The sequence below is a fragment of the Rhinolophus sinicus genome, chromosome 7, assembly GCF_057876585.1.
Source record: "Rhinolophus sinicus isolate RSI-liver-muscle chromosome 7, RSI-T2T, whole genome shotgun sequence".
NCBI lineage: Eukaryota > Metazoa > Chordata > Mammalia > Chiroptera > Rhinolophidae > Rhinolophus > Rhinolophus sinicus.
The window spans coordinates 45,245,322-45,257,573 of record NC_142507.1 but is presented as its reverse complement, the minus strand read 5'-3'; the positions used below and the strand labels follow the sequence as shown (position 1 = coordinate 45,257,573).

The window sequence follows — 12,252 nt, the reverse complement described above, 5'->3', positions numbered from 1 at the left end:
AGGCATTTAATGAAGGGAGTTTCTATGAAAGTAAAAGAAGTCAAAAGGTAGAAACCCAGTTCTGAGTCCAGAGGGCAGCCAGCTGAGATTTTTAGACTTGAGTTGGAAGCATGTGTAAATGGTAGAGTGAGAATGCCAGTGGCCACCGAAAGAATTTTCCGGGTTGCAGTCTGAATGTCTCTGGTGAGGGCATCAGGTGTTCTGGAACTAATGAGTGGTCCACAGAGCAGGAGGCACAGAAGTTGCCCATACATGACCTGCTGTGGTAATTTGTTTTTTTACGTTTATATCAAGTCAACCAGCTTCAGCTTGCAGGGTTTCAAGAAAAGGGCAGTTATAGTTCTTAGTAATGCCAAGTCAAGAGGACGGAAGAAAAGCTGGAAACTTTAGTTTGGAGAGTTACAACCAGATACTGGAGGAAACTAGAATTGAGAACTTGGTAAAAACTGGCAAAACATGCAAGAACAGACCCCACAGGGTACACTATTGGTTTGCATCGAAACAAACAAAAAATCCTCTCTACAGTCAACCTTTTAATTCTTACTTACAAAATAATTCTGGTCTCCTTCGATCTGTTCCGATTATTTCCATAAGTGCAGCAAGAATAGCGACTGGCCATAAAGGCTCTTTTTGAGTTTACTTTTGGGGAACTTTTCATAAGGAAGCTCAAATGAGACTCTGAAAAGCCGCTCAAGGCTAGGAAGCCAATTCAGGAACCAGCCACCAGACTGGGGAATCCGATACCTATAGATCTGGGTGAATTCCTCTCTTCTCAAGGTCCCCAACATATCCTGAGGTCCCTGGGCGTGTCTGGAAGTGAGCTTCCCTCCTCACCTATAAGGCTGGGAAGCCTGCAGGCCACGTCCCACGCCCGTTTCTCCAAGAACATTGGCTCCACGAGGTCAGTCTTAGTCCCTTAATCCAGAGCCCACATACATCACTGTCCAGTCAAAGCCTGGTAATAATATAACCAATGTTTCCCATGGTGCTCTGCTACAAAAACAGATTCTTCCTGAACTTAGGCAAAATAACTATATTATCATAAAAATCAGAATGCATACTCACTAAGAGTTTCTGAATTCTGAAGGGGTCAGTTAGGGACAAAGTAATTGTTTCGTATTTGTTTGCAAAAGTATAATTGACCAGATTGTTGTTAGCTATCGATAGCTTAAGAGAACAGCAAAAAGGATTCTTTAAATCTGGAAAACAAAACATTAAAGAACCAGCGATATTTCAAACGAAGAGTCATATAAAATTATAATCAACCTCAGCAGTTCATTCAGTCCCATGTAATTAACTCTTGTTCCACTTGATCCTGGGTTAACAGTTTTATGAATCCATCAGCTTCTTCATTAGTTCTGGAAATTCCTACGCAGCCCAGGGGCAAGGTCTTAAAGTTATTCAACTGATACCAGCGTGCAGCATTGTTGCCTGTAGCTGATTGTAAATGCTTTCAGAAGAATGAGAGTAAAACAAAAACTTGTCTGTGAATGAGAAAAAGGCTTAACATGGCCATGGTTAAAGTTCTGATGAGAGTTCATTTGATAAGGAAATTAGTTATTTCTATGGCATACAGAATTCTGATGTAAGAACTAGACAACAAGGGTACTGATGAATTTCTATGAACTTCATACATTTCTGGAATACCTACATTAGTAGCATCCATCTATCTATACATACATAACCTAAGAAGGTTTGTCATCATTTCTTATTTGACAATGCTTCCCAGGTAATTTAACATACCAAATAAACGTGATTAGTTTAACATCTCTTTTTTACAAGGTGAGAGACAAATCCGTTGAGATTTTTCAGGGCCCTCCGGAAAATCTCAATGTCAGTTTGAGGTCAGAAAGACTCCATTTAGAATTTGATTTCGTGAAGTTGTCAAAAATATCAAACACTTGGCTAAAGAAGATCACAGGTCACTGTGAAACAATACTTAAGTTATTCATTTAAACAAAGTGACAAAATATTTCTAAGGCAAATACAGAAAGTTACACAGTTACAAACAAAAATTTTAGCTCTATTCTTTTTTTAATTTTTTTTTTTTTTTAATTGGGGAACAGTGTGTTTTTCCAGGGCCCATCAGCTCCAAGTCGTTGTTCTTTCAATCTAGTTGTGGAGGGCACAGCTTAGCTCCAAGTCCAGTCGCCATTTTCAATCTTAGTTGCAGGGGGCGCAGCCCACCATCCCTTGCAGGACTCGAGGAGTTGAACGAGCAAACCTTGTGGTTGAGAGCCCACTGGCCCATGTGGGAATCGAACCGACAGCCTTTGGAGTTAGGAACACGGAGCTTCAACCGCCTGAGCCACCAGGCCGGCCCAATTTTAGCTCTTTTAATATTGAGAAGACTCAGTTTTTTTAAGTAATCAAAGACCTGATAAAGACAAGATGAAGCACAGGAAATTAGTTTGATGACACAAAATCTGTTTCCTGGCCGGCCCGGTGGCTCAGGCGGTTGGAGCGCGTCCTCTCAACCACAAGGTTGCCGGTTCGACTCCCGCAAAGGATGGTGGGCTGCGCCCCCTGCAACTAGCAACGGCAACTGGACCTGGAGCTGAGCTGCGCCCTCCACAACTAAGATTGAAAGGACAACAACTTGACTTGGAACAAAAAATAAAAATCTGTTTCCTAGGCAGATTATTTAAAAGATAAAAGAAAACCTTTTTATAATTTATTAATTAGAGCAAATATTCCAAGAAAATTTTGGCATTCTAGTTTTGATCAATACACTTTTGATTTTAAAGTTTGATTTTTAACTTATAAACCAATCCATTCAATCTTAGCAACTTAATCACACAAAATTCCTGTTCTATAAATCCACAACCATTTTTCTAATATCCTTTTGGTCTTTGTCCTGTATTTCCCCTTTCTCATTCTGGAACAACCAGTCAGTCTACCTTAAAATAAAATTACCTTTTTCCCCTGAACAAACACACATCCTTCATACCTGGCATACTTTGCATATGATGTTGTTTCTCTTCATTCTCATGGTTTCTAATAGTTTCATTTATATATATTGATTGTAATTTTTAACTATTAGTAACATTTCTTTTACAGAGAAAACTAGGAAGTAGACAACTGTGGTCTGCCCTATGTCAGTATTCTGTAGATTAGTAAACTTATGAATATACAATTGCACAATTTTCTAGAGGCATATGATCCCTCACAGTACAATTTTTCAATATGGCAAAGCAAAGGACATGTTTACTAATAGATCCAAATAGCTTTAGCTTCTCTACACCATATAAAAACAAGATGCCAAAAATACATAAACTTAAACTTAGGTTTCAGCAGTTCGTAGAAATGACCTCGATTTTTATCCTAGGCAGACATAACACCAAACAAAGCTTGCCATCATCTCAAGTTATATTCCTATTAACTATTTTTACAACACATGCATGTTAGGCAGGCATCACAAAAGCAAATACCTAGAAAGGTTAAATACATGGTCTTTCCCCTTTTTCTTCTTTTTGCACCGCTGTGCTTGACACACATCAAGCAAGTCATTTTTATTGTATACTTTATTCTTAGTTTGGATTTATAGTTTTATAATCTTAAACATCTAGTACAGACAACTTGTCTGACTAGTAAACCTAGGTAGGAAAAAAATTGTATATCTGCACTATATTTAATGCTGACAGTTCTGAAGACATGCCTGTTGTTATTTTACCAACAGCTTGCAAATTAGCTTTATTTACGAAAATCATCCCAGATCATGTAAAGTTAAAACATGGGGATAGTTTCTCTATTTCTGAGTTCCAGGAATACTTAATTTATATGAGCACTAGTTTATTTCTAGGCCAATTTGAATAGAACTCCTTCAAGGGATTTTATAAATTAATTTGGTAATACTTCCCAGAGGTAGAAAAATATCACACATCTGTAACATACACACATATACATAAAATCCAGACTCAAATAGAGATCTTACAGTTTTCATTCTAAAATTTTAGCTATGAGTTAGTAAAGCATAGCAAGACAAACTCACTGATTTATATAAAATAATTAGCTCTTGCCTTTTCTCAACCTTATATTTACATATATGTGAGTGACCAAGGAAATATCTAGCAGCTGTCTGGATGTCTCCAAAGCCCATCCAACTAATTAAAACATCCAGTCCATTTCCAATTAGTCTTTTTCTTTTTCAGCCTCAAGTAGTTGCTTTTGGGGGTCTCTAAGTCCCTTGACTGCCCCTGTGGAGGGTGGGGCTCAAAGTTCAAGTGACTATGGAGATTGGCATGAAAAAAGGTCTGGCTAGGATGGACAGAGGGATGGAGGAGGAAGATGTCTGCAGGGGGACACATCAAAGGAGTCAAGGGAACTGGAGTTAAGACTGAAGGTAACAAGAGGAGAAAGGAGGAGCAGAGGCAACGGGAGGGGAGAGGTCTTAGGGGAGCCAGTTTGAGGACATCTCAAGTTTCCCAAAGAGGCCATTGAATTTCCACTTATTCTCAGCAAAGGCCTGCCAACAAGAATGGAGGTAGACGGAGCCAGCAGAGAATATATTCGGCAGGGGTTTAACAAGGGTGTTAGTCAACTGAGAAGTTCCATGATCTAATACAGAAAACTGAGAGGTGTCACAGACAGCCAGGAAGAAAGAACTGCCAGTGCAAAGAGTCAGAAAATAGTCAAAAAAAGAGCCAGGACATGATAAAAAAAAAAGAGCCAGGAAGAAGAGACTTCCAGCCCAGTGTCAGGGAATAATCCCCACTCAGGTAGAAAAGAGCCAGAAAGAAGAGACTTCAGCCCAGCAGGTACCTTTCAAAGAAGCCCAGGCCTCTAACCCAGCTTCTTACGAACAGCAGCTTGGCTAGGACTGCGCGCTTCTTAAAAACAGGGAAACCTAGGACTTTAACTCAGCCTGTGTTTATCTGGGATTCTATCCCATCTTCTGGAGTATACTCAGACTCTTAAGAATCAAAATCTGTCCTTACCAGCTTCCACGGACGTTTGTCCAGAGCAAGGGTTCAGGATTCGGACTCACCAATGGATCCCCGATCAATCAGTCAGGAGTGAAGATAAAAACTTCAAAGGTACGCACTTAGGGTCCTGAGTGAGAGGTCCGGGGGTCCAATGATGAATCTGATCCTATTGGAGCTGTGGCACCATAACTGTTAAAAGGAAAAAAGTATTCAATAATACTTAATAAAGCGTGGTAAAGAAGACTTTGCAGGGTGGGGAACTATCTCAATAGGCATAGGGACCACTACAGTGAAATTTTTAAGTGGGGGAAGGAGAGTGGATTCAACTAGGAATACTGCATGGGTAACTGGGAATTTATAGCTAAGGAGCGGGATGGATGGAGTCAGTGGATGGAAAATACTAAGAGAAAAACATCAGGGATAAGAGGGTTCTGACTAAACAGACCTAACGGGATTCTTGCTGAAAACAGGTCAGGGTGATCAGACATCACCTGGGAGATGGCATAGGTGAGGCACCCAATCATATATCGAGGGTGGGGGCTTCTTGCTAAAACTGCATTTTACAAGGATGTGAACAGATGGTTTAGGACAGGGTTCAGGAGCCTGACTAAACTTTCATCAAGCAAAGATTTTTTTTTGTCACCTGTTTCTTCCTTTACTTACACACATAATACTTCTGACACCAGATATACGTTGTTGGTTTTATTTTTCTTCCCCACACCAACCTTTTCTCCACCACCAGCTGGGTATCCTGCAATTCAATTCAACTCTGACACTAACTGAAGTTAGTGCAGATCTCACTGGGTAAGAACTCAGTCTCACAAGACTGTACCCCACTTCAGACGCCAATCACAAGTAGTAGGACCCCATGTGACCCACAAGTTCTGTCCAATTTAGCTACAAATCGGAGGTTCCCATGACCCCCTCCTTAGATTCAATGACCTGCTAGAAGAGCTCACAGAACTCAGTGAAACATTTACTTACATTTACTGCTTGTTATATAATAAACAATAAACTGTATGATAAAGAACAAAGACGAACAGCCATACAAACAGACACGTATGGCGAGATCTGAAATGGTACGGCAAAGGAGCTTCCGTCCCCATGGAGTTGGGGTACATACACCACCCTTCTGGCACGTAGATGTGTTCACCAGCCCAGAAGCTCTCTGAATCCCACACTCTTGGGATTTTTATAGATTTCATCACATAGGCATGATCAATTATTAGCTCAATCTCTAGCCCCTCTCTCCTCCCAGGAGGAAGGGGATTGGGACTGGAAGTTCCAAGCTTCTAATCACCAATTGGTCTTTCTGGTGACCAGACCCCATCCTGAAGCTATGCAGGAGCCCCAACAGTTGCCTCATTAGATCAAAAGACACTCCTATCACCCAGGAAATTCCAAGGGATTTAGGAGCTCTATGTCAGGAATCAGCGTCAAAGACCAAATATTAAAAAGAAAGATGCTCCTAGTACCCTTATCATCTAGGAAATTACAAGGGTTTCAGCTCTGTGCCAGGAACCAAGAGCAGATACATACATATATATTTCAAAAATCAGGATTAATGAATTTTGTCTACAATCTTTTCAATGATGACCACGCGTCTGAGCATTTGAGTTTGAATCACTAATATTTTAAAGTATTGCGTGTGTTTTAAACATTCAAAATTACATAAAGAAACCCATGTGTACCTGGTGGTTTCATAGCTGAAGGTAATTGCCAAAGAATGTTACATTGTCAGTTTAAAATAGCACAATCCCATCTTTTAATACTCTAAGAGTTCTGCTAATGTAAGACCTCCGTACAATTACATTTCTACAACAGAATTGCTCTCCATGGCATTTCACTTCAATTGAAAATATCAACTTCATTATAGAACATTTAAAATTTTTTAATGTCATTTGGCTTTAGACAGTTTGTCATGATTAAACAAAAATCAAAGTGAGACGCAAAGTAATGTATCTTATGTAAAACTATTTCTAATTATTGTTTACCTACCACTGAAGAATCTTAAAAAGTAAGCCACACTTATTTCAATTACAGCTAAATAAAATTGTGCTGTTTTTCAACCTGCACTAGATTTATTCTGTCATGATCAGGTAGCTGTTCCAACAATTTCTTAGAAAAAGACACTTGCTGCATTACACAGATGCTGTCCTAGGTTTAATTCAGACTATGCTGCACATTGATATGAATTTTTAAATTTTATGTGTAACAAGAGAACCACAACTAGCTACAGGTGTCTCAAGGAGTTTATGAGGTAGCTTTCTCTCCTTCTAGTCTAACCTATTTGCAAATGTATAAACACTTTAACCTCGGCAGCAGACAGGGACCTACTAATTGTGTTCTATTCCCACTGGAAATTCAAACAGCCTTTCATATTTTAATTTACACCTCAATCTATTCTTTCTTGTGACAACTCTTTTAGAGACGACTCTATTAGAAGTCTGTCAATTAATAAATGAATTGTTCAGTTAGCGGCAGAGAAATAACTGTACGTAAGTGGTTATGAAGTTCCATAATTGCAGCCTTTAATACCTACTGTTGCTCCTAATGCAACCAGGCTGACTCAGGTTAATGAGCTCTCCAGGTGCCACTGTCCAACACAGCCCTGTCAAAATGAGCACTCAGCAGTGGGGTCTCCCGAAGAATTCACCCCATCACTGTACTTGCTTCTCATACGTAAACAAAGAGGATTATTTTTAGGTTCTTTGCCACAAGAAATATGCACTGAAAACAATTAAAGCATCACATGACTTTGGAAAGAATACTCCTTCCCTTCTTTACAGAGAATCCTAAATTAGAAGGAGAATGCTACTTAATATTCTTTCGGGGTAGGACTGGATCTCCAACCACATTTCATTTTAACCCTGTTACGTATAAAAACTGAAGCACAAGAAATGAGCCAAAATGCGAACTGGGGACAAAGACAGTTCACGTGTCTTTAGCGACCGTGGTTATAAAACCACATGCCCGGGGACCATTCAAGCTGAGGTGCACACGGGGCGATGCAGCCCGAAATGGGCGAGGAGCTCCAACTACCCAGAGTCAACGCGGATGCCCAGGCCCATTGAGCCCTTGACAATATCCCTGCCCCAGCTCCTCCCAGCCCGGGGTTCACAGACTCCGTGACCCTAAGAATCCTAAGTGGTTTTCACACAAGTGTCCAGAACCTTCACACCAGGCTTTTCGGGCTGCCCACACTCCCCCGCGAAGACACGGCTCATAACCTGGTCACGGCCCTTCCCTGCACAACGTCGGCTCCCGACCGCGCCCTGCGCCCAGGCCTGTCGCCCTCCGGTCCCCCTTGCAGGGGCAGCGCCCCTTTCCTCAGACGCCCCCCCACCACCACCGCCCCGCAGCTCGACTCACAGGCTGGCGATGTCGGGAGGCAGCGGGCTAGACAGCGCCCTCCAGCTCGGCGCCGGGAGCTTCCTGCGACTGCAGTCCAGCAGAGGGATGCGGCAGGCGCAGGGCGCGGGGCAGAGGCCTGCCCGGGCAGCCGGCAGCAGGAGGAGGAAGGCCTGGGCGAGAAAAAGGAGCCGGGAAAGTGGTCCCGACCCGCACTCCAGCAGCGGCTCCTCCCGGACGCCTCGAGGCGCCGGCGCCATTTTCACCCCGACCTGGAGCCAGCCGAGAAGAGCCGCCAGATAGAAAAGGTGGCTCAGCGGAGACGTTGGGCGGCTGTGCGACCACCCCAAGCCGCGGCGGTGGCCTGTGCCCTCTAAAGGCAAGAGAGGGGCGGACACTGCACAGCAGTGGGGGCGGCGGCCGAGCATACACCGCTGAAGCTCCACAGAAAACGCTCGTCCGCCCCGCCCCACAACGTAACGTCTTCACGCACAGAAGCCAACCAATCGGTGCCACAGGACGAGATCGCGTCGGGGGCGGGACTCCGTAGGGGGCGGGGCCGGAGACAGCGAGTTCCTTAAAGGAGGAGTTTAAGGTGTCCTGCACTCTCGGGTACCCCTCTGGGGTTCTATCGCCGTTCTTCCACTGGAGGGCGCAGTGGCTCCTTAAGACGGCGTAGGGACCGAGGCGCTGCGAGTCCGAGGTCCCGACTTGGGGTCTATCTACTATAGTAAGAGAAAAGGATCTTTTATCTTTGGGCTCCAAGAAAAGGCAATGGCAGACCGGCTGCCTTCCAAGTCGCAGCCACGAAAGCGGCGCGGGAGCTTCCTTCTGGCTCGTCGGCCGCCGGAGCCGAGCTTGGGCCTCCTCCGCCCTCTCCTGCTCGCCAGCGGTTGGTGCAGTCCTGCAAGTGGGCGGCAACTCCTGCCCTCCTAACCGGAAGCACGTTATCACTGTCCGTTGATGGACCCGTGAAGTCCTAAGGGCAGGAGCCGGGTTTATGCATCTGTGTACTTCCAGCTTCTATTCCAGCTTGGAATTCAGTAAATGTTGGGAGGACAGCTCCTGCGAGTCACGTCTCTTAAGGAAAACACTCCTTTCCTCTGTTTTGGAGAATGCTGTCCTTATATACACATTCGCTCTCAGAAAAGCTAAAGGAACATGTAGATAAAGTGTTGGAACAGCCAACAAAGTGAAGGCTGGGTGTGAGGAAATTTTTTATTTATCCTGAAGAAGAGGCTATGGAAAACCTACTAGAAACAGTGATGTCTAGCCACCTTAAGCGCACTCAGTCATGTATATATATCCAAGATTATGAATACGTGAATAATAGTGATGGTGCACTTATATGTAGAGTTTTTATACTTTTATAAAGAGCCTTTGCATGTTACCTTGTTTGGTCCCTAAATGACTGTGAAATTGGCAAGACTGTTATTGCTGATGAGGAAACAAGCCCTGAAAGGTTCAACCAAGATGCCCAAAGACAGAGGCTGGCATTACTATGTATGAGTGTTCTGACTCTTATACATTAAAAACCTGAGCAGGTTAAAAAGAAGGCTAATGCCTAGGTCACAGGGCTGTCCTAGAGAGTAACTGAAATCAATCTTACCATGGCAGGTTTGGAGTCACAATTATGCATTTAAAAACCTGTTTTCTGTTTTTTAATATTGAAATATTTCTTGGACTCAAGGATATACCCAATGTTCTAATCCAAACCAAACTTTGAAAGCCAAGATAGCAGAGTGAAACTGACTTTTGGCCTCCATTCCCGGGTTGTTGAGCTTGACCTCCACTAAGAAAATGGGCATAGGCAAGAGCCCGACAAAAAAATAGGGCACCTTAGTACCTCTCTGCATTATAGTTTCAGAGCCTCCTTCTAGTCTCATTAAAATATTCTCCTGTGTCCTCCCCAATAAGGGCTGCAGGTCACACCAGCCAGGAGTCCCTCCCAGCTCTTAATTCATCATGCACATTATTTTTCACCATTCTGTTAGTACTTGTATATCTTTATATTCCCCATATGTGCTAGCAGAGTACCTGGCACATAATAGACACTCGATAAATGTTTGATAAACGAACGTATGATGAGATTATCTTACACTCTATATAGTTCCCTAAATATTTTTTAAAACTTTATTATGAAAAATGTCAATACACACACAAATAAACGAATCATGGAATAAGCCCCAATATATCCAACTAGATTTAGCAAATACAGGTTTTTAATGGAGTTTAGTGATCCATTTCTCATTAATAATGGAATAAAGAGTTTGTTTGTTTTATTGGGGAGTATTGGGGAACAGTGTGTCTTTCCAGGGCCCATCAGCTCCAACTCAAGTCATTGTCCTTCAATCTAGCTATGGAGGGCACAGCTCAGCTCCAAGTCCAATCACCGTTTTCAACCTTAGTTGCAGGGGGCGTAGCCCACCATCCCATGAGGGAATTGAACACACAACCTTGTTAAGAGCTTGCATTCTAACCAACTGAGCCTTCCAGCAACCCCTCGGCAGCTCAGTGGCAGTTCGTCTTCAGTCTAGCTGTGGAGGGCGCAGCTCACTCGCCCATGTGGGAATCAAACCGGCAACCTTGTTATAAAAAAGCTTGCGCTCTAACCAACTGAGCCATCTGGCCGCCCCTGTTGCTAACCTATTTTGATATCAGAGGGATTATTCATTATGAATTTGTACCAACTAGACAAACAGTTAACCAAGTTTACTATTTGGAAGTACTGAAAATGCTGCATGAGAAAGTTAGACCACCTGAACTTTTCACCAGCAATTCATGGCTCTTGTATCACGACAATGCACCAGCTCACATGACACTGCCTGTGAGGGAGTTTTTAGCCAGTAAACAAAAAACTGTATTGGAACACCTTCCCTACTCACCTGATCTGGCCCCCAGTGAGTTCTTTCTTTACCCAAAGATAAAGGAAATATTGAAAGATGACATTTTGATGACATTCAGGACATCAAGGGTAATACGATGACCGCCCTGATGGCCATTCCAGAAAAAGAGTTCCAAAATTGCTTCAATTTGAAGGGTAGACTAGGCGCTGGTGTCAGTGTATAGCTTCCCAAGGGGAGTACTTCGAAGGTGACTGTAGTGATATTCAGCAATGAGGTATGTAGCACTTTTTCTACCATGAGTTCATGAACTTAATTGTCTGACCACGTATGCGTGTGTATGATGCCAAAAACATGTACACACATTTTAAGAGAGGAAAAAACTGTATTAAAATTGTAATACTCAATATATACGGATAACAAAAGGTGAATACAAGTCACATTTGACTTCTGCAATTACAAGAGGTTATCAAAGTGGTTATCATCAGCGTAATTTTAATACAGTTTTTTCCTTTCTTAAAATGTGTATACATTTTTTGGCACCCTCTGTATATATATATCACATAAATACATATTTTTTTCATATACTCAAAGAGTCATATGGTTTTTCTTCAACACACATATATACTATATGATACATAATATAGGTCACATATGTCATTTGAGATATATGTAAATATCTACTCTATGAGATATATCACATATGTATGTAAAACATAATATTCCAGCCATATTCATTATAAAAACTCTTGCCAACTTGGAACACAATGAACTTCCTTGAGCTGATAAAGGGTATTTACCAAAACCTGCAGCAAACTTCATACTTAATAGTGAAACATTAAAAATGTTCATTTAAATTAGGATCAAGAAAGTAATGCCTACCACTGTTTATATAACACTGTACCAGAGGTCATAACCAGTGCAGCAAAAGGTCCCAACCAGGGCAAGCAAAGACATTAAAGATATGAGAATTTTTTTTTTTTAATACAGAGGTGTTTTTTTTATTTTAAGATATGCCATATTTAAATACAAGATCACCATTTGTAAGAGTGCATAACAAACTGGTCTTTAAAGAGTAAAAGATTTTAAAGGAAGAAACAAAACTACCCTCACTCACATGGGATATGATTATC

At 42.1% G+C, this 12,252-nt stretch overlaps 1 protein-coding gene across 2 annotated transcripts in view; it reads right to left on the bottom strand.

Moving 5' to 3' along the window:
- The window catches only part of LRIG2 (leucine rich repeats and immunoglobulin like domains 2), a 48,349-nt gene extending 39,586 nt beyond the window's left edge, over positions 1–8,763 (bottom strand). For both annotated transcript variants that reach the window (XM_019730394.3, XM_019730395.3), the window contains exon 1: positions 8,298–8,763. In XM_019730394.3, coding sequence (XP_019585953.3) covers positions 8,298–8,704 — 407 coding nt within the window. In that variant the 5' untranslated portion in view covers positions 8,705–8,763. The remainder of the gene's footprint in view (positions 1–8,297) is intronic.
- Between the last annotated feature and the right edge of the window lie 3,489 nt (positions 8,764–12,252).